Genomic DNA, 22,823 nt, shown 5'->3' with positions numbered 1-22,823 from the left:
AAGCGGCGAATCACGACCAGCGCAGACGCGGGTTGCGTTCGCTTCAGTATGCGAACGGGACTCCGGAACGGATCCCATTCACATCCAGAGGTACCACTGTACATTAAAATGTCACACATTAAAAACTTCCCTAAACAGGGCTGCCTTCAGATGTCTTCTAAAAGTCTGGTAGTTGTTTTTCTCTTTAACATCTGCTGGGAGGGCGTTCCACAGGGCGGGTGCCACCACCGAGAAGGCCCTCTGCCTGGTTCCTTGTAGCTTGGCTTCTCACAGGGTGGGAACGATGGGGGTGGAGACGCTCCTTCAGGTATACTGGGAGAAGAGGCTTATGGGTGATGCTTGCATTTCTCTCCCTCGATGAGCCCTGGAGAAGTTCGGGGCGGGTGTGTCAGGCCTCTCTGCTCCCAGCCTGCCTTCCTCAGAGCACAGGGTCTGGAGAAGGAGCCCCAGCTGAGCACTGTTACTTTCTGTTAGGTTGCAAGCAGGGTGGAGCTACCGGGGGTAATGTCGTGCGTTGGTTACAGCGTTGGACTGTGGCTTGTGAGACTGGGGTTCAAATCCCCGCTCAGCCACGGAACTCACTGGGTGACCTCGGGCCAGTCCCTGCCTGTCAACCGAACCTACCTCACAGAGTTGTTGCGGGGTGAAAACGGGGGCGGGGGAGAGAACCATGTGGAGCTCCTTGGTGGGAAGGGTGGTCTATAAATACAGTGGTACCTCGGGTTAGGGATACAGGTGGCGCTGTGGGTTAAACCACAGAGCTTAGGGCTTGCCGATCAGAAGGTCGGTCGTTTGAATCCCCGCGACAGAGTGAGCTCCCATTGCTCGGTCCCTAATCCTGCCACCTAGCAGTTCGAAAGCATGTCAAAGTGCAAGTATATAAATAGGTACTGCTCCGGCGGGAAGGTAAACGGCGTTTCCATGCGCTGCTCTGGTTCGCCAGAAGCGGCTTAGTCATGCTGGCCACATGACCCGGAAGCTGTACGCCGGCTCCCTCGGCCAATAAAGCGAGATGAGCGCCGCAACCCCAGAGTCGGCCATGACTGGACCTAATGGTCAGGGGTCCCTTTACCTTGGGTTATGTTACCTTCGGGTAACATAATTTTGGGTTGCGAATTTCGTCATGCGTGCATGCGCAGAAGCACTCTATTATGCCACGCATGTGCGCAGAAGCGGTGCCTCTGGTTACAGACTTTTCGGGGTAAGTATGGACCCCCGGGACGAATTAAGTTCGTATTTGGAGGGTCCACTCTACAATCAACAGTCATTCTCTCTGCTAAACCTATGCCTTGAATGGGGAAGGACTTAAGACAAATGGATGGAAGTGCTTGGCACATGCGTCACAGCCTGTGGAACTCATTGCCAGTGGACTGGCTTGTTAAAAGGGGTTTTTTTGTGTGTGAAATGGATAGACTTGTTGCTGGTAGCTATGATAGGCTGTGGTAGGGAACCTTTTGTCTGCTGGCTGTCCAGGGCAAACAGGAGACCGGCGTTGCTTTGGGGATGTACATTTCTTGGTGGACGGCATGGTTTGCTTCAGGGACGGTGACTCTGGGACTCTCCCCTCTCTTCCAGGCGGAGAGGATGACCTGGAGGGCTACAACAAGACGGTCCCTGGACGGCGCAGGCTCAACAAGGTATACAAGGGCCCCAGTCCACTCAGCTCCATGGGGCCAGCTAAGTCTGAGGTCAGGGCATAGCTGAACTGTGGCGCTCACTCCCACAGAATGCAGGGATGGCCACCAACTTGGGTGGGTTTTAAAAGAGGATTGGACTATTTCATGGGGGAGGAGAGAGCTGGCCATGGCCGGGATGGCTCTGCCCTGCCTCCAGAGTTGGAAGAAGCGATGCCTCTGCACGCCAGTTGCTGGAAATCTAAAAATGATATAAGCAATTGCATGAACTTCTGTTACTTTTTATTAGAAGCTACTGCTATTATTGGTTGTATTTTTATTTTCTTGCAACTGTTAGTTGTTGTTTTTTAAAAAAGGTTTTTAATGTTGTAATTTGAAATTGTTGTAACCCACCTGGGGACCTCAGGTTGAAGGACAGGTAATAAATCACAATCCTAAAACAGAATGTTTCAGGGCAGTAAGCTGGAAGCAGGCCTTTTTGCCATTGCCTCTTCCCTGTGGGATTCCTTTCCCTCTTGCCTTACCTGAAGCATCATCCATCAGTTGCTTCAGACGTCTTGTGAAGACGCCTCTTTTTGCTTTCCCTGATTCCCTAAGATCGAAGCCTGTTGTCATGGGATTCTTGTTTTTATAATCCTGTTTCACCAGATACTGTGTACCTGCTTTCATCATTTTTGCATGCCGCTTGCCGCTTAGAGATTTTTAAATATGAAGAGGTTTAGAAATGCTTAGGCATCAGCAAGTGAATAAACTAAGCAGGTGATTCTCCCGAGGGGACTGGTGTCAGCAAGCCAGTCATCGGAAATATTAGAATACTTGTCTCCTGCCCATCTGACTGTGTTCCCCCAGCCTCTCTGGGCGCCTTCCAGCAAAATATAAAAGCACAGTCAGACGTACATCTTCTCCCTTTGGCTTCACTGTCTTGGAAATTGGGGTGGGTAGTTGGGGGAAAGTTACTGATTTCATTATTATTATTATTATTATTATTATTATTATTATTATTAATATTATTTATACCCTACCCATCTGGCTGAGCTTCCCCAGCCACTCTGGGCGGCTCCCAACAGAATATTAAAATCACGATAAAACATCAAACATTAAAAACTTCCCCAAAGAGGGTTGCCTTCAGATGTCTTCTAAAAGTCAGATAGTTGTTTATTTCCTTGACATCTGATGGGAGGGTGCCACCACCGAGAAGTCCCTCTGCCTGGTTCCCTGTAACCTCACTTCTCGCAGGGAGGGAACCGCCAGAAGGCCCTCGGAGCTGGACCTCAGTGTTTGGGCTGGACAATGGGGGTGGAGATGCTCCTTCAGGTCTACTCCTTCAGGTATTCCTCTGTTGCATTTCCCTCTACCCAGTGGAACCAGCGGAACGAGCGTGGGGAGACTGTGCTGCACCGTGCCTGCATAGACGGAAACCTGCGCCAGGTGCAGTTCTGTGTGAAGAAGGTGAGCTGTTGGGGCGGGTTGGCTGGACATTAAAATAAAGGGAAAGTGGGCAGGGACTGCGGTGGTGCTGTGTTGGATAGTGCGCACCCCGGTAGTGCAAAGGACACGGGTGGCGCTGTGGGTTAAACCACAGAGCCTAGGACTTGCCGATCAGAAGGTCGGCGGTTCGAATCCCCGCAACAGGGTGAGCTCCCCTTGCTCTGTCCCTGCTCCTGCCAACCTAGCAGTTCGAAAGCACGTCAAAGTGCAAGTAGATAAATAGGTACCGCTCCGGCGGGAAGGTAAACGGCGTTTCCGTGCGCTGCTCTGGTTTGCCAGAAGTGGCTTGGTCATGCTGGCCACATGACCCGGAAACTGGCTGTGGACAAATGCTGGCTCCCTTGGCCAGTAAAGCGAGATGAGCGCCTGCGACTGGATCTAATGGTCAGGGGTCTCTTTACCTTTAAGGTAGTCTCTATGGGAGTATATTGTATTTAATTATGGGGTATCAGAGTTTTTAGGGGGCTAACCAGACTGGGATAGCTGGGATAGTAGGCTTGTTGGTTTTTGAATGTCTGATGTAGATTTTTTCAATTTCGTTGTTCTGTATGGCACAATGACAATAAAGATTACTGTATTGTATCGGGATGCCTTCGGACAGAATCAGGGCAAGCTGTTGTGATCTTCTAGTCCCTTTGCCCCAGATCCTGGCTCAGGCCCACGGAGTTCAGCTCCTTTGTCTGTAGAAACTTCTTCCCTCTCTTTTTGTCACATGGGGCATGCGAGGCTCCCCCCCCCCAATTTGGAGAGAGGGAAGTGGGGAGCAGGTGCCGGGTGCGATGAGAAGGACAAGGCCCCGGCCAACTTCTGACCCCCTGAGCATCCTTACCTTTCTCTGCTCTGCCTCAGGGTCACCCTCTCAACCCCCGGGATTACTGCGGCTGGACCCCTCTGCACGAGGCTTGCAACCACGGCCATCTGGGTAAGTGCTGGGACAGGGGAAGGGACTTCCGGGGGGGGGGCCTGAAAGTGGGGGCTCTGCGCCCGGGAACCTTTCCCTTTGACGGCGGGGTTGGGGCTGTGCTGGACGTGACCACCCCCCTCGCCTCTTCCTCCAGAGATCGTGCGTTTTCTTCTGGACCACAATGCCGCCATTGACGACCCGGGGGGGCCTGGATGTGAGGGCATCACCCCCTTGCACGACGCCCTCAACTGCGGCCACTTCGACGTGGCTGAGCTCCTGATCCACAGGGGGGCGTCCGTGGTGCTGCGGAATGCCAAGGTGAGCCACCAGGGCTGGGACGGGGCAAGAGTTGCTGCTGGGGAGCAAGGCAGTTTATTCATTGCATGTATACCCATCACTCTAACCACTGCGCCACACTGCCTTTTTTAAAAAAAATAAATAAATCTTTATTAGTTTAAAATACAATCATACAACAAAGGTAAGTGTAACAAAATTAATCAGAAAAAAGAAGAAGAAAGGGGATTTGTCACCTAAAAAAGGTTGAAAAAAGGTTTGAAAGTGACAAAAAAAGGAAAGAAAAGGCAATTAAAAGAACCACAGAAAACTTTATTGGATAAGACACGATGTTGTATAAATATGTGGTTCACACTGCCTCTCTTCCAGCGATGCACAAAGGGAACTGCAGCCCCTCCTCCTGGTATTGTTTGGGGTGGGGCTCTAGCCCGTTCCTACTGGTGTCGTGGTTTCTGCCTTCAAGGTCTGGAGAGGGGGGCAGCATTTGACAAAATCCCAAGTTCTGAAATTGTGGGCATTGCCTTCTCAGGAAGGCCTAGTGAACAGCTTCCCTGAGCTGCTTCCATCCCTCCCTCCTCTGCTTTTGTTCCTCCTCCTCCTCCTCCCCACTTCCTTGTCTCCTACTGGAGCTCTCTTCAGGGGAACATCAGTTCTTGTGGGGGTCAGAGAATCAAGGGCCCAAAGGCCCAAGTTGTAGACTACAACTCCCAGCACCACCAGGTTGGGGGGCGCAGGGTTAACCTGCAGTGCACAGCCTATTATTATTATTATTATTATTATTTGAATTTATATACCGCCCTATACCTGGAGGTCTCAGGGCAGTTCCCAGAAAAGATCACAATATATATAATCGGAACAAAAACAACAACCAATAACATCCCCCCCAAAACCCCCACATTTTAAAAGGATATAGGATGTAAATCGGATCAACCAAAGGCCTGGTCAAAAGGGAACGTTTTTGCCTGGCGCCTAAAGGTGTATAATGAAGGCGCCAGACAAACTTCCCTGGGGAGAGCGTTCCACAGATGGGGAGCCACCACAGAGAAGGCCCCATTCTTGTGTTGCCATCCTCCAGACCTCATGTGAAGGAGGCACACGAAGAAGGGGCTCGGAAGGTGATCTCAGGGTCCGGGTAGGTTCATATGGAAAGAGGCAGTCCTTGAGTTATTGTGGTCCTGAGCTGTTTAAGGCTTTATAGGTCAAAACCAGCACTTTGAATTGGGCCCGGAAACTAATTGGTAGCCAGTGCAGTCGGACCAGGTTTGGTGTAAACCGTCTTTCTCCAGTGAGCTACCTGGCCGCTGAATTTTGCACCAGCTGAAGTTTCCGAACCGTCTTCAGAGGCAGCCCTACGTAGAACGCATTGCAGTAATCTAACCTTGAGGTCACCAGAGCATAGACAACAGTAGTTAGGCTATCCCTGTCCAGATAGGGGCATAGCTGGGCCACCAGCCGAAGCTGATGGAAGGCACTCAGGGCCACTGAGGCCACCTGAGCCTCAAGTGACAGCAAAGGACCCTGGAGTAACCCCAGGCTACGAAACTCTCCTTCAGAGGAAGTGTGCAGACCCACGTTTCTAACAGGCCCCTATTCCTCACAGCTCCCCCTTCCCCTTGGCTTAGGGACAGTGGCCTTGCATTGGCCGGTTGGCATCCTGGCAGCTTCAGGGTCTGCTCCCGCTACAGGGAAGGGGGTGGCAAGCCCACCGGGCTTCTTGGGTGCAGCCCAGAGGCGGCAAGAAGTTTCTGGCTGGGCTCCTGTTTCTCTTGGGGCCAACCCTCCCTGTGTTTCTATTGTCAGGGCCTGACCCCGCTGGGCACCCTCCAGGCATGGGTGCATCTCTACGGCAGGGACCTCGACCGAGAGACACGCCAGCGCTGCCAGGCCATGGAGGGTCTGCTCAAGAGAGCCCTGGCAGACCGAGGTGAGTCTGCGCTTCGTTCCTGGGGCTCAAGGGGTGTGGGGCCTGCTCCTGGGGACACCCTCAAGGGGCCGTTGGCATAATAATAATAATTTATTATTTCCACCCCGCCCATATGGCTGGGTTTCCCCAGCCACTCTGGGCAGCTTCCAACAGAATATTAAAATACAATAGTCTATTAAACTTTAAAAGCTTCCCTAAACAGGGCTGCCTTCAGATGTCTTCTAAAAGTCTGGTAGTTGTTTTTCTCTTTGACATCTGGTGGGAGGGCGTTCCACAGGGCGGGCGCCACTACCGAGAAGGCCCTCTGCCTGGTTCCCTGTAACCTCACTTCTCGGAGGGAGGGAACTGCCAGAAGGTCCTTGGCGCTGGATCTCAGTGTCCGGGCTGAACGATGGGGGTAGAGACGCTCCTTCAGGGATACAGGGCTGAGGCCGTTTAGGGCTTTCAAGGTCAGCCCCAACACTTTGAATTGTGCTCGGAAACGTACTGGGAGCCGATGTAGGTCTTTCAGGACCGGTGTTATGTGGTCTCGGTGGCTGCTCCCAGTCACCAGTCTAGCTGCCGAATTCTGGATTAGTTGTAGTTTCCAGGTCACCTTCAAAGGTAGCCCCACGTAGAGCGCATTGCAGTAGTCCAAGCGGGAGATAACCAGAGCATGCACCACTCTGGCGAGACAGTCTGCTTTATTGGGAATTCTCACCCAGCCAAGTCTTCCTTTGTTCTGGTGGAAAGCCTTAAAGCTGTTGTGTTTTTAGCAGGCCAATGTCTTTGATGCTTCAAGTTCATGAGAATGAACATTGGAGGAGAGCTCTGGGTCCCTTCCTTATCCTGCCCAGATTCTGTCTCCCTGCTCTGCTGAGAACAGCACCCTGTTCCAGATTGAAAGGGACTGAGGGACCCACGATCTCTGTCTCCTTTGTTGCTGTGCCTGGGGCCAAGCTTTGCGGTGCTCTTTGGGGCTGAGTGGGCAAGGAGAAATCTTTTTTTAAAAAAATATATTTATTTATTTGGTTTTTCAAATTAAAGTTTTTCAGAAATATACCAAACATAAATCATAAAAACAAGATTCCAATGAATCTCCTGGACTTCATCCTCCCCTTTGTGGGTCCTATGATTAATCATTTCCTCCTGCATCTTTTATGATAATCCAAATATTTTACGTCTCCGTTGTGTCCAGAATTCACCCTTAAACTACAAGTGATATTCCAATCCTAACAATTTTAACTGGATCCAATGGTTTTTAAGATAAGTTATAAATTTCCCCCATTCCTTATTAAAATTTCGGCCTTCCTGATTTTCTGACTCTTCTGGTCATTTCAACTATTTCAGCATAGTCCATCAACTTCAATGAGAAATGTTGGGAATATTATCTGAAACAATTCCTAGTAAAAATTCTTCGGGTTTCTTGCTAAATGTAGTTTTTATCAGTCTCTTTATCTCTTCATAAATCATATTCCAAAATCTTTGTATCTCTAGACAGGACCACCACATATGGGAGTGTGTTCCTATCTGTTCCTTACATCTCCAGCACTTATATGATTTATTTATTTTTGCTAGTTTTACAGGGGTCAAGTACCATCTATAGTACATTTTCATAAGATTTTCCCTTACAAGGGTGTGAACTTGACGCCTTTGCTTTTGTCCCTCCAGGCTTCAAGGCTCAGCCTCCCCAAGAGCTGCCGGCCAGCCAGCTGTTTGACGCAGAGCTCTCTGAGTCCCCGCAAGCCCCCTGCCCTCTGGATCCTGCCCCAAAGTCCCCCAGTCCCCGGAGGAGCCAGAGGGAGCCCGGGGAGGAGGACGCAATCAGTCCCTTGAGGCCAGTCAAGAAGAGGCAGCGGCTGTTTGGCCAGGACCCAGAGAGGGAGGCCAGGCTAGCTGCCCCGGCCGAGTACCGGGCTGCCATTCGCGGGGTGGGCAGAGCCAAGCCCTGCCCTATGCCCAGTCCTGAACGCCCCAAGTCTTCCGCTGGGCCTGCCCTGATCCCCCCAGAGGAGTACGTAGGAGATGACTGGCTGGAAGACGACCTGGGGCAGAATCTCGCCTCCCGCAAAAGGAGCCGCCAGAGCCCAGAACCCGAGTCTGGGACCGAGTCCGAGGAGAGCCTGGGGGGCGAGAGTGACGGGGGATTTCCCCGCCAGCCCCCCGAGGCAACCAAGAAGAGGAGGAGGAGGGTCCGGCAGAGTTGCCTCACCCATATTGTCGACAGGGCTCCGCTGGGACGACTCCGAGGGGCCGGCGTGGCGGCGGCGGAGAGCCCAGAGTGTGCGGCAGATCCCAGCCCCCTGGGAGGCAGCAGCCACGTCAATGGGGGGACCCCTGGACGTGGGGAGAGCCCCCCCTCGGCACCAGCACATGTGAGTTTCCAGGGTTCGGGGAGAGAAGTGGGTCTGGCTTGGTTCCTTTCTGGCAGACGCTCTTTTTGCCGTGGCACTGTGAGAAGCTGGCTGGCTTCCCTGGGCCTTGAGAGGCCAGCACTCCTCTGGGATCGGGGCCATCCTCCTTCCCTCTCTATGGCCAGTACATTCCTGCGTCCGACACGGATTCTGGCTTCCCGACTGCTCCTCTCTGCATTGTTCACCGCAGAGCAGAGCGAGTCCGCTGCTGGGAGAAGTTGCAATTTGCTGCGAAAAGGCCAATTCCATTCCTTCGAGAATGGAGAATAAAGCTGCCGCTGTCGTAACACCATTACAGTGTACGCTCGGGTTGCGAACGTGATCCGTGCGGGAGGCACGTTCGCAACCCACAGTGCCGCATCTGTGCATGCGCAGGTCGCGAGTTGGCGCTTCTGTGCATGCACAAAGCGCTGAAACCCGGAAGTAACCCGTTTGGTTACTCTGCGGCTTGATGAAGGCACAAACTGTCTCTCATGTCTTGTTACACTGCCATTTCTCCAGGGATATGCGCTCGGTATTTATCACTCCCGTTATACAAAAATCTCCAAATGGGTCTGAATGTCAATGTCTAAAACTCCTGGTAGAGGACGAGGATCTAGAGATCATACCATGGGTGGCCAAATTCTGTGCGACTGCCCTAAAACTTCGGGAACAGAGGACTTCCGGGTTGGCGCCATCGCCGAATGGCGGACTCCCTCCGAGCTCCGGAGGGAGTCTGCTCGGCAGGGGCTGGGTTCTACCGCACCGGCGATGCGGGGACCCTTAGAAACCACGGCCACGGAGGCCGTGGACATGGAGACTCGGCTTGCACCGTTAGCGCCCTCCCGACTCGTGAAGGAGCCTTTTTAAAGGCTACGGATCGGGTGCCGGGGAGAAGCGTGGTGCCTTGAGTTCTCTGCTTCCCCTGCTGAGCGAAGCCGCATGCCATTCGGCGGAGAGCGCTGACTTCTTCCATTGAAAATTCGGACTTTTCAACAACAACCCGTGAGTAAATTTGGAAATCGGGTTCAAAAGGAGGAAAAAAAAATTTTTTTTTTCGAATTGGATACGAGCGGGGGGGATCCAAAAAGGAAGTCAGTCCCCTCCCTATTGTAAACTTTCCAAAACAAGGACGGGGAAACCAAGACCCAAAAAGGCTTGCATTGCTGATAAAAATCCAAAATTTCACAATGGGGAACTACAAGAACTGTGCTGGAGGAGGAACTGGAGAAGGGAAACGCAACCCCCCCCCCTGGGAACCGGGGTGACTGAAGAGAGAGCCTGGTGAAAGGAGTCGGAGATCTTGACAGCTGTCAAAATAGCTGTCAAAGTCGAAAAGCGGAGTGGATTTTATTATGAGAACTTGGCTGGTTAAATTTGATACAATTTGCTACAACTTGTTAAAATTTGGATACAAAATGGCGAATATGGATAACAAATTGACTTTTGGATTAGAGGAAACAAAGATACAACAATCCCCCTTGAGGAGTTTCGGGACATTACAAGGATTGGGAAAGTGGAAAAACACCAATGGAACTTTACAGGACTGGTTATCTTCTGGGAAAGCTGCAAAACGGAAATAACATCTCGTCTTCAGGGTGTTTTCTTTTTTGTTTTTTTAAAGGAGACAATAGATTTTTCTATTGAAGAAAGGAAGGGACTGAACGTAAGGTTTTGCCCCTGAATAACAACCATCCCTGCAGACTTACCAAACTTTCGAACTACAACGTTTTAGCAGCGGAACAAAGGGAAATCAGACTACAACCTGGAAAGAACAATGGAGGGAGTTCTATTACAGTTTTATTAAAGACTGAAGTTAAAGTTTTGAAAAATAATGATAATAATAATAATTTTGATTTTCAAAAAAATTTATTTTTAATTTTAAAAAAGAAAAAGCCAGCAAGGAGTTGGGGAAAAGTTGTGATTTATGGTCTTAAGAATTCCAGGCAGACACCAGGGGTTGATGGTCAGGGGGAAACTAAACCGGGGACAGGGGGGGGAGAACTAAAACTCCAAAGGCTTGCCAACTTGGTTATTTTTTGCTGAATTGGTCTATTATTCATTATATTTTTTTTATTCTCTACCTTTTCTGTTTCTATTATCTGGGGTGCTTCTTTTATTAAAAAATGGAAATTGTGGAATGACATGGGGTGGGTCTTGGGGAAAGAACACTGGGTTTTTTTTTTTTTTTTTCTTTTTTTTACTGTAAAACAAATTAAGTTTCAATTTGAATGGGGAACTTGTTTGGCCAACAATATGAAAGGGGAATATGGTAGGGGTGGGGGAAGGGGGGAGTCCCGTAAAGTGATATTTTTTGTATTTTTGAAAAATTTTAATAAATATTATTTAAAAAAAAAAAAAAAAACTTCGGGAACAAGCCGTACTACCAAAATGATTAAGGTTTTAAATGACAATTTTAGGTTATATTTTAGTGATCAAGATTTCATATATATTTTTAACTGCCGCTATATCTGAATTGTCTTTGTCATACCCAATTGCAATTCGATGTATTCCTGTTGTGCTTTATGATTTTCCTGATATCGTAAGTGAGCCGGAACTGGTCTGTGTCCGTAATAATATAATTCATTCCTTCTCACCCTCTTTCTCCTCCCCTGTTCATGCAGCTCCCTGCTCCCCCACCCCCGATCCGGGTGCGAGTTCGGGTGCAAGACAACGTCTTCCTCATCCCCGTGCCCCACAGGTGAGAGAGCCAGGGATCCGTGGCCCCTTTGCCCTTTCCTCCTTCACTGAGCTGCCTCATCGGAGCTCTGGGTCTAAGCCAGACCTTGTCTTTGTAGAGGCAGCTTCAAAACTCTCCACATAAGCACCCTGGGAAGCGTCCAGTGCCAGATTTACATATAAGCTAAACAAGCTATAGTTTGGGCCCCACTCTCTTGGGGCCCCCCCAAAAAAAATTAAATGAAAAAATTAATATTAATATAAAAAAGGTAAAGGGACCCCTGACCATTAGGTTCAGTCGTGGCCGACTCTGGGGTTGCAGCGCTCATCTCGCTTTATTGGCTGAGGGAGCCGGCGTACAGCTTCCGGGTCATGTGGCCAGCATGACTAAGCCGCTTCTGGCGAACCAGAGCAGCGCACGGAAACGCCGTTTACCTTCCCACCATGTTGTTGTTGTTTAGTCGTTTAGTCGTGTCCGACTCTTTGTGACCCCCTGGACCAGAGCACGCCAGGCCCTCCTGTCTTCCACTGCCTCACGCAGTTTGGTCAAACTCATGCTGGGAGCTTCGAGAACACTGTCCCGCCATCTCATCCTCTGCCGTCCCCTTCTCCTTGTGCCCTCCATCTTTCCCAACATCAGGGTCTTTTCCAGGGAGTCTTCTCTTCTCATGAGGTGGCCAAAGTCTTGGAGCCTCAGCTTCAGGATCTGTCCTTCCAGTGAGCACTCAGGCCTATTTCCTAAAGAATGGATAGGTTTGTTCTTCTTGCAGTCCATGGGACTCTCAAGAGTCTCCTCCAACACCATAATTCAAAAGCATCAATTATTCAGCGATCAGCCTTCTTTATGGTCCAGCTCCTTCCCACCATAACGGTACCTATTTATCTACTTGCACTTTGATGTGCTTTCGAACTGCTAGGTTGGCAGGAGCAGGGACCGAACAACGAGAGCTCACCCCGTTGTGGGGATTTGAACCGCCGACCTTCTGATTGGCAAGTCCTAGGCTCTGTGGTTTAACCCACAGTGCCACCCGCGTCCCAGTAATATTAATATACTTTTTCTTAATTGTATGGTGGACGCTCAGGTTGCGAACGTGATCCGTGCGGGATGCACATTCGCAACTCGCAGCATTCGCAACCCGCATCTGCACACATGCGGGTTGCGATCAGCGCTTCTGCGCACGCGGAAAGCGCTATTTAGCACTTCTGTGCATGCACAACCGCCAAAACCCGTAAGTAATCCATTCCGGTACTTCCAGATTTCGGCTGTCCGCAACCCAAAAAAACACAACCTGAAGCAGCTGTAACCCGAGGTATGACTGTATTTCAGTTCAACAACTGCTTTAATAAAATACATGTTTTGTGATGTGCAAATGGCTTTAGATACCCATTAGGTCCATAAATATAGCATATATTCAAGACAAAAAATAGTGACAATTTGTTGTTGACACAGGACAGCTGGACATGTAAAGGACCCCATTACCTTCAAGAGCTGAGGGCCTCATCAAACCTAAATCCGGCCCTGGAAACATCTGTAATTGGGGAGGCAGGGGGTGGGATATTTCTGCTGTCCTCAAACCACCCCCAAATAATATTTCCCTCTGCACTGTTTGGATGAGAGCTGCGTGGCCGGAGACTGAATCCTTGCCGGAGGTGGGGCATTTCAGAGCCCCCCACTGCATGCCCCCCGGAATATAGGGAAGGGGGGTGTCTTCCTACTGCAGCCCCTCTCCTCCTTCCTTGCAGCGAGAGTCGCCCTGTGTCCTGGCTGGCGGATCAGGCCTCCCAGCGCTACTACCAGACCTGCGGGCTCCTGCCACGCCTGACCCTGAAGAAGGAGGGGGCCCTCCTGGCCCCCCAGGACTGCATCGTGGATGTTTTGCAGAGCAACGAAGAGGTGAGCGGTCGCTGCCAGCTGAGGGAGAAATGGGCAGTGCTTCTCCCCATAGCCCCATTCCTCAGCTGTGGGCAGGGGAGTCTGTCTGGGGGTGACGGGGGAGCAGACCACCCGTTTTGCAGGCACAATGTCCTCAGTTTAATCATTCACGGAGGACGAGGGGAGACTTCTACCAGAAATAATAATAATAGTAATAATAATAATAATAATAATAATAACAACAACAACAACAACAACAACAATAATAATATTTTTTTTGTACCCTGCCCATCTGGCTAGGTTTCCCCAGCCACTCTGGGCGGCTTCCAACAAAAATTAAAAATACATTTAAATTTCACACATTAAAAATTTCCCTGAACAGGGCTGCCTTCAGATGTCTTCTAAATGTCAGGTAGTAGTGTATTTTCTTGACGTCTGATGGGAGGGCGTTCCACAAGGCGGGCGCCACCACCGAGAAGGCCCTCTGCCTGGTTCCCTGTAACCTCACTTCTCACAGTGAGGGAACCGCCAGAAGGCCCTCGGAGCTGGACCTCAGTGTCCAAGCAGAACGATGGGGGTGGAGACGCTCCTTCAGGTGTGCTGGACCGAGGCCGTTTAGGGCTTTAAAGGTCAGCACCAACACTTTGAATTGTGCTCGGAAACATACTGGGAGCCAACGTAGGTCTTTCTGACTGGTGTTATATGGTCTTGGCGGCCGCTCCCAGTCACCGGTCTAGCTGCCGCATTCTGGATTAGTTGTAGTTTCCGAGTCACCTTCAAAGGTAGCCCCACGTAGAGCGCATTGCAGTAGTCCAAGAGGGAGATAACCATGCACCACTCTGGTGAGACAGTCTGCGGGCAGGGAAGGTCTCATCCTGCGTACCAGGTGATGCTGGTGGACAGCTGCCCTGGACACAGACTTGACCTGCGCCTCCATGGACAGCTGTGAGTCCAAAATGAAATCCTGGAGAGCAGCTGCTTGTCAGTGTAGGCAGCACTGAAGTGCATGGCCCAGTGGTCTGACTTTGCAGGAGGCAGCTTTCTGTCCTCCTGTTAAGGGCTGTTTTGTTTTTGTTTATTTTTTTAAAATTTTATTGGAATTTTATTTACAACATAACATAAATTCCGTAGTTTCTTTTTTCCAGTTTTTAGCAATTAGGATCCTTGCTGCTCCTGTGGCATAGAAAAATATTTTCTGATCTTCTTTTGCTATACCTGTGTCTGTTATCCCTAGTAGAAAAGCTTCTCTATTTCTCATAAAGTTAAACTTTTTTTAAGCTCATCATATACTGTGTTCCAGAAGCTTTTTATTTTTTTCACAGGTCCACCAAACAGGTATAAGTGTTCCCTCTGTTTTACCACACCTCCAGCACAGATTTATTTTTGTCTTATACATTTTAGCTATTTTGATTATTTCATTCCATGCATCACACTCAGAGAAAATTTGGAAAAGATGATGTATAGGTGGTACATCACACCAGCAAAATTTGGAAAAATGTACAAAACAGGAAATAAGGCCTGCTGGAAGTGTAAAATCAAAGAAGGCAATTTCTACCATATGTGGTGGACTTGCGAAGAAATGAAGAAATTCTGGGATTTGATTTATAACGAGTTAAAAAGAATATTTAAATACACTTTCCCTAAAAGACCAGAGGCCTTTTTATTAGGAATAATTGGGGACGAAATTAAAAAAGAAGATAAGACACTATTCCAATATTCGACAGCAGCGGCCAGAATATTAATTGCACAAAATTGGAAAAGTTCAAATACCCCAACGGTCAGAGATTGGCAAACAAAATTATTTGAATATGTTGAACTAGCAAAAATGACACAAAAAATTAGAAACCAAAAAAATACAAAGTTTATTAGCGATTGGAATAAATTTATGCTATATATTGAAGGAAACTATAGAAATTTAAAAACTACAGCAGGTCTGATATAAACCTTACGATGCGCAAACCATCAATAATTATTAGCTGCAGAAAAAAGAATTTTTTTTTTATCAAGAAGCCCGAAATCGGGAGGGAAGGAGGTCAATAGGTGTGTAGAGGAAAGATCTAAATATCTAAAGATATAAAGGTTCAAGGAATAAGACAAAGAACTGTAACGGAAATTGATGTTATTTTTGTGTTATGTATGGATATTTTTTTCTTTTTTTTCTTTTTCCTGAAACTGCTGTTTTGTTTTTTCTTCTGGTTTTTTTGGTGATTTAAGTGAAACTCAATAAAATAAAATAAAACATCTTGATTAGGTTTTCCCTCGTTGCTCCTGTTAAGGGCTGTTTTGAGGCGTTTGTAGGTTCTGATGGCAAGGAAGCAGGTTAATATCTCCCCTGAGAAACTGTGATATGAAAACTAGGAGCTAAATGGCACCTTAAACCGAGGTTACGGGCACAGCAATGGAATGTTTGGAAAATGTTTATTGAATATATGGGAAATAATTGTGTACAGCTGAAAACGTTGGCAGCGCTGAGATACATTCAGCAGTGTAAATAAGTTTTGATGGATGTAATATTGGAATACCGAACGGTATAGTTTTTGTAAAAATATGCAGGGATTTATGATATGCAAAATGAACTGTGGAAAGAGAAGAAGGGAAGTCATTGATACCTTAAGGATAAATGAGCACTTTAAATTGTAAAATATAAATATATATATATATATATATATATATATATACACACACACACACACAGACACACACACACATACATACACGGGGGATGCGGGTGGCGCTGTGGGTTAAACCACAGAGCCTAGGACTTGCCGATCAGAAGGTGGGCGGTTCGAATCCCCGCGACGGGGTGAGCTCCCATTGCTCGGTCCCTGCTCCTGCTAACCTAGCAGTTCAAAAGCACATCAAAGTGCAAGTAGATAAATAGGTACCGCTCCGGCGGGAAGGCAAACGCCGTTTCCGTGCGCTGCTCTGGTTCGCCAGAAGCGGCTTAGTCATGCTGGCCACATGACCCGGAAGATGTACGCCGGCTCCCTCGGCCAGTAAAGCGAGATGAGCGCTGCAACCCCAGAGTCGACCACGACTGGACCTAATGGTCAGGGGTCCCTTTACCTTTACCTAAATTTAGCTTTATATATATATAAAAATAAAAGGAAAGGTGTTCCCATTGGAGTTCCACCTTCCTTGGGCCCCCGCTGACCCCCCTGCTGACCTCTCTCTCTCTCCCCCCGGCAGGTCTTGGCCGAAGTGCAGTCCTGGGACCTGCCGCCTCTTGTGGAGAGATACCGCAAGGCCTGCCAGAGCCTGGCTGTGGGTAAGCCCAAGTTCCCCTGCGGAGGGGCCTGGTCTCGCTGAGCCCCCCTGCGTCCTTCAGAGCTTGCCTCTCTTGGCAGATGGGTTCCCGGGGCGGGGGGGGGGCTTGTCCCAGGAGGCTGCGGGCATCTTGCGGATGCTGCTCAGCCCCCAGTTCAGATGCAGCGCCTTCCGTCCTGTTGGGCTCAGAGAAGGGGCTGCTTCCCAGCGGGATTTCAAAGAGGAACCTTCCCCTTTTCCGCAAGCCATTTGCTGTGACGGCTATGCTGGCTTTTCCACAAAATTGTAGCGTTAGGAAGGGACCCCAAGGGTCATCTAGTCCAACCCCCCTGCAAGGCAGGAATCTTTGGCGCAGCATGGGGCTCGAACCCACGATGCAGGGAGGTTAAGAGTCTCACCCTTTACCCACTGAGCTATTCTGCATCTCGGTTTATCTGTAAAAATATCTGCGTACTGCTATATCATTTTTTAAAAAGACCCTACCAAAGCCACTTACAGCAATAGAAGCATAAAACCATACATTAAAACCGTAAAGAAATCAGATGTCGGTTAACCATTGTGAAAGGCTGCATTCTGAATTGCCTTCACAGGCCTGGCAGAATAGAAATGATTTCTTTCTCTCTCTCTCTCTCTCTCTCTCTCTCCCTCTCTCTCTCTCTCTATATATATAAGGTTTTTTTAACATACCATTTTCAACATTAATTAAACATACTTTTACATCTTATTCAATTTTTTTGACATCAATCCTGTCTGAAAATTTTCCAATCTTATCTCTTAGTATGCATTTCTTACTTTCCCTATTACATTTAAATCTCATAACTAGTATCTCTATTCTTTGTCTGCTTTGTAACGTTTCGTATATTTCTCCTTACAAAACTTCTTGTAGTCCTACTAGCATAATTTGTTGGTTACAATTTCTTTTCAAATAGTTCATATACTTCTTCCAATCTTCTGTAAATCTCTGGTCCCGCAGGTTTCAAATCCTTCCTGTCATTTTGTCCAATTCTGCATAGTCCATTATTTTCGTCTGCCATTCTTCTTTTGTCAGAATTTCTTCTTGTTTCCATTTCTGGGCTAACAATACTCTTGCTGTAGTTGTTGCATATAAAAACAATTTAATATCTTGCCTGTTAATGTCCTGACCTATAATACCAAGTAAAAATACTTCTGGTTTTTTAAAAAATGTATATTTCAACACCTTTTTCATCTCATTATATATCATTTCCCAGATGTTCTATACTTTTTTATATTCCCACCACATATGATAAAATGTTCCTTCTTTTTCTTTACATTTCCAACATTTATTATTTGTCTGATACATCTTAGCTAATTTCACTGGTGTAATATACCATCTTGACATCATTTTCATCATATTTTCTTTCAAAGTATTACAGGCTGTAAATTTTATCCTTTCATTCCACAACCTTTCCCATTCTTCAAGCTGTATATTCTATCCAAAGTCTTTTGCCCAATGTATCATTACTGATTTCACTTCCTCATCTTTCAAATGCCATTCCAAGAATAGAAATGATTTCAGCAGGCCTGCTAGATCTCTAGTGGCGGTGAGTTCCGCAGGACTGGCCCAGTGACACTGAAGGCTTGGTTTGTGAGTCTTTTGCCTTGACTGAAGCCTGGTGCCCTGTGTTTGTCTCTCTCTCTCCCTCCGGTTGGCAGGGGAGCACCGGTTGCTCCTGCAGCTGCTGGAGTGCCAGGAATCGGGTCCATCCTTCCACGTCCCGGGCATGGCCCTGCGTCGCCTCCACCTGACGCCTCTCCTCCGTGCCCTCAAGTTGCAGACCTCCATCCGCCGCCTGTGCCTCCCTGGGGCAGGCCTGGGCGACGACTCAGCGGAAGAGCTGCTGGCCACCATTGCCACCATCCCTGGCCTGGAGGTGCTGGACCTCTCGGCCAACCGGCTGGGGCCCCAGGGGCTGCGCAAGCTGACCGGAGGACTTCCCGGCTCCGTCACCTTCCAGGTAGGGGCGGCAGAGGAGCTGCTCTGGAGGGAAGCGGGAGAGTGCCATAATAATAATAATAATAATAATAATAATAATAATAATAATACTACAGTAGTACCTGTTATAGTTTACAATTATTGTGTAATGTTTTATTTCTGACTATCGGTCGAATAAAGGAAATTGATTGATTGATACAGTAGTACCTCGGGTTAAATACTTAATTCGTTCCAGAGGTCTGTTCTTAACCTGAAACTGTTCTTAACCTGAAGCACCACTTTAGCTAATGGGGCCTCCCACTGCCGCCGGAGCCCGATTTCTGTTCTTATCCTGAAGCAAAGTTCTTAACCCGAGGTACTATTTCTGGGTTAGCGGGGTCTGTAACCTGAAGCATATGTAACCTGAAGCGTATGTAACCTGAGGTACCACTGTGATAATAATAATAATTTATTATTTATGCCCCGCCTATCTGGCTGAGTTTCCCCAGCCACTCTGGGCGGCTCCCAATCAAGTGTTAAAAACAGTACAGCATTAAATATTAAAAGCTTCCCTAAACGGGGCTGCCTTTAGATGTCTTTGAAAAATCAGATAGTTGTTTATTTCTTTGACATCTGCTGGGAGGGCGTTCCACAGGGCGGGTGCCACTACTAAGAAGGCCCTCTGCCTGGTTCCCTGCAGCTTTGCTTCTCGCAATGAGGGAACCGTCAGAAGGCCCTCGGAGCTGGACCTCAGTGTCCGGGCAGAACGATGGGGGTGGAGACGCTCCTTCAGGTCTACTGGGCCGAGGCCGTTTAGGGCTTTAAAGGTCAGCACCAACCCTTTGAATTGTGCTCGGAAACGTACTGGGAGCCAGTGTAGGTCTTTCAAGACCGGTGTTATGTGGTCTCGGCGGCCGCCCCCAGTCACCTGTCTGGCTGCCGCATTCTGGATTAGTTGCAGTTTCCGGGTCACCTTCAAAGGTAGCCCCACGTGGAGCGCATTGCAGTAGTCCAAGCGGGAGATAACCAGAGCATGCACCACTCTGGTGAGACAGTCTGCGGGCAGGGAGGAGCCCAAACGATGATGGGAAGAGGGTGGGCAAAGGTTCTTCGCTCAATCTTCACTCGATGAGCAGAGGAGCTGTCTCCATGTGCAAATGCCACTCTTGCACCATGAGGATTAGAAGCCTGGTAAGATAAACGACTACCATATTTTTCGCCCTATAGGACGCACTTTTCCCCCTCCAAAAATGAAGGGGAAATGTGTGTGCGTCCTACGGAGCGAATGCAGGCTTTCGCTGAAGCCTGGAGAGTGAGAGGGGTCGGTGCGCACCGACCCCTCTCGCTCTCCAGGCTTCAGGAAGCTATCCGCAAGCCTTCGGAGCTCGGCGGGAGTGCCTGCCAGGCTCCCAAGGCTTGCGGATAGCAGCCTCCAAACCCGACCTGGTTTGGAGGCTGGCGGTGGGGAGAAGCGCTGCTTTCCCCACCACCAGCCCCACAAGCTCGGGGGACAACGGGGAGGCAGAGCGCCGCCTTCCCGCTGTTCCCCGACCTGGTTTTTGGGGCTGGTGGTGAGGGAAAGCAGCGCTCCCCCCCCCCCGCCAGCCCCAAAGAGCAGGTTGAAAGGAACCCAAAGCCTCCAGAGCCCAGCGGGAACTCCCGGTAGGCTCCGGAGGCTTCGGGTGAACGCACCTTGAATGCACAGAACGCACCTTGCCTTGGAGGGGGAGAACAAGGAACCCCCCCCCCCCGTTCTTCCCCTCCTATGGTCCGGTGCGTCCAATAGAGCAAAAAATATGGTATATGGCTTTTAGAAGACATCTGAAGGCAGCCCTGTGTTGGGAAGTTGTTAATGTGCGATGTCTCAGTGTGTTTTTCTGTTTTGCTGGAAGCAGCCCAGAGTGGCTGGGGCAACGCAGGCAGATGTGGGGCACAGGAATAATAAAAGTACAGTTATACCTTGGTTCTCGAATAGAATGCATTCCGGGAGTCCGTTTGACTCCAGGAGCAGTTTGAAAACCAAGGTGCAGTTCCGCTTGGAGCATCCTGCAGGCCGTTGGAAGCTGCGCTGGACGTTCGGCTTCCGGAAAAAGTTCGGGAACACTCACTTCCTGGTTTCAATTGTTCGGGAGCGTTTGAGATCCAAGGGACAACTGTATTATTATTATTATTATTATTATTATTATTATTATTATTATTATTAATTAGCCCTCCCTCTGCCACCGTCCCACTCAAACCCACACCCCCTGTCGTTTCAGAACCTGGAGGAGCTGGACCTCAGCCTGAACCCCTTGGGGGACGGCAGCACCCAGCCCCTTGCCTCCCTGGTCCAGGCCTGCCCGGTCCTGAGCACCCTCCGACTGCAAGCCTGCGGCTTCACCACCGCCTTCCTGCAGCACTACCGCCTCCTGCTGGCCAATGCCCTGAAAGGTAAGAGGAGCAGGAAAGAGAGTTGGCTATCAGCAGGGATCAGGTCCAGTAGAGCTAGATTTCGTAGAACTGTCAGGTTTGAAGGGACCGCGAGGGAGATCAGGATGGGTTAAGCAAGTCTGATCTGCCTTGGCTTTGCACAGTTAATTCTGTTAGCCTGTAGGATGTAGCCCTTAGGAGTGTTGGACTCTTTTGAAAATAATTTTTATTTGGTTTTACAAATATTAATTCATAACAATCCAAATTAAATAATAATAATAATAATAATAATAATAATAATAATAATAATAATAATAAAAAATAATTTTATTCATATCCCTCCCTCCCCAGCCAAAGTCGGGCTCAGTGTGGCTAACAACAGTAAAAGTAAACACCGCATTCTAAAATCAGTTCATTCTAGAATCAATTCAGAATCAAATTAATGGCAACCATTGGGCTAGAGTTCTATGAGGATTTCTACAAATCTCTGGACTTCCCACTGTACACCTTTTTAACTGCATATTTTCCAGCAATCCACATTTTATATCTTTCCGTCTTGTCCATAATATTTGTTATAAAAATCCCGCTAGTGCTTTCATCTGTTTATCTCCTAGATAAATTATAAAATTTTCCCATTCTTCATTGAAGTTCAGGTCTCCTTGGTTCCTGAGTCTTCCAGTCAGTTTTGCAAATTCAGCATAATCCAACAGCTTAATTTGACCATTCCTCTCTGCTAGGGACTGTTAACTTTTGGGAGAGCAGGATGCAAATGCCCACCGGCTGACCCTGAGGCATTCATGATCTCTTAGCCCTGACCTACCTCACAGGGTCGTTGTGAGGGTGAAATGGAGGTGGGGGCAGGGAATCACGTATGCTTCTTTGAGCACCTTGGAGAAAAAAGTAGGCTGTAAATGCAAAAATAAATAATAAATAAATATTGGAGATGGAGGGGTAGACAGATTTGCTGGGAACTGAACATTACACTTACCCAAACAATATGATGCTGTCAGGGGTTCAGGAGCAGAAGGGACGGATGGAGAGGAATCGGAGGGAGAAGTTAGCGACGAGAGCCGACCAAGGTCCCTAAGTCTCTCCAGCGAATCGGAGGATTCACAGAAAGGGGCTCCCGTGGGCAGAGCTGGGGGGTTGCCAAGAGGGGCACCTCAGGAAGGAGGGACCAGAGGGGATTCAGAGAGCAGCAGCTGGAAATCCGGACCAGCTACGCCACCAGAGAGCAGCAGGGGGGAGGAGTTCCAGGCACCAGCGACAGGCAGCTCTCCGGCAGCAGCCACGCCTGCGTCGGAGAGCGAGGAAACGGTAGAGAGGAGGGTCGGAGACAGCGCGCGCGCGCCAAGTTCAAATGTAACAGAGGGAGGCGCAATGAGCAGCCCGGAAAGGGAGCCAGGTCCTAAAGCCCGCCGAAGGGAGGGGGAGGAATCCGAAGGGTCCGCATCCGAGGCATCCAGGAAGGAAGGAACCCCGGGGGGTGGTAGGACCCAGAGGCGAAAGGAGAGACGCAAAAGGTGGAGCAAGGCTAGGGTCTTGAACTGGTGTACAGGAGGCGGAGATTCAGATGGGACTTCGCCGATCTAGGGAATAGACGTAGAGACGCACGCTAAGATTTGGAAATGGAAACTATACTTCAATAAAGACTTTATACCGTTCTACCGGCTAGCGTTGGTCCTTTGTGAGCCGGGACCTAGAGGCAGTCTCTGACAGTAAGTCCCATCTCTCAAAGTTTTCATCAGTTCTCTTTGACTCAAGCGGCGTGTGGGGAGCGAAGCAGGGAGGAAAGAGGACTGGTGCCTTGGGAGCTCACAAGAGTCAAGCGACATGTCTACTGAAGAGCAAATTGCTTCCCTGCAAGAAGCGGTAACGCAGCTCAGCGCAGAGATACTCGCCTCCAGGAAAAGAGAGGATGAAGCGGCTGCTGCATGCCGAGATCTCCAAGCCAGGTTGGACGTGCTTACTAAGCAGGCACAAACGGGGTCCAGATCCGAGGGGATCGGGTTGGGGAGGAGAGGAGGCAGCATTGTATCTCACTTC

General features: G+C 49.0%; 1 protein-coding gene across 1 annotated transcript in view; it reads left to right on the top strand.

Annotated features, from left to right (window-relative positions):
* TONSL (tonsoku like, DNA repair protein) overlaps positions 1-22,823 on the top strand; it is a 47,860-nt gene that overhangs the window by 15,183 nt on the left and 9,854 nt on the right. The window contains exons 12-22 of the mRNA XM_083621842.1: positions 1,576-1,637; positions 2,994-3,083; positions 3,972-4,044; positions 4,181-4,344; positions 6,121-6,244; positions 7,895-8,598; positions 11,241-11,317; positions 13,039-13,189; positions 16,358-16,436; positions 18,110-18,411; positions 20,627-20,798. Coding sequence (XP_083477968.1) covers positions 1,576-1,637; positions 2,994-3,083; positions 3,972-4,044; positions 4,181-4,344; positions 6,121-6,244; positions 7,895-8,598; positions 11,241-11,317; positions 13,039-13,189; positions 16,358-16,436; positions 18,110-18,411; positions 20,627-20,798 — 1,998 coding nt within the window. The remainder of the gene's footprint in view (positions 1-1,575; positions 1,638-2,993; positions 3,084-3,971; positions 4,045-4,180; positions 4,345-6,120; positions 6,245-7,894; positions 8,599-11,240; positions 11,318-13,038; positions 13,190-16,357; positions 16,437-18,109; positions 18,412-20,626; positions 20,799-22,823) is intronic.

This window comes from Podarcis filfolensis, assembly GCF_964270895.1.
Source record: "Podarcis filfolensis genome assembly, chromosome: 7".
In the NCBI taxonomy this organism is placed as follows: Eukaryota; Metazoa; Chordata; class Lepidosauria; order Squamata; family Lacertidae; genus Podarcis; species Podarcis filfolensis.
The sequence above is the reverse complement of the archived record's forward strand: the minus strand, read 5'-3'. Positions and strand labels throughout refer to the sequence as shown.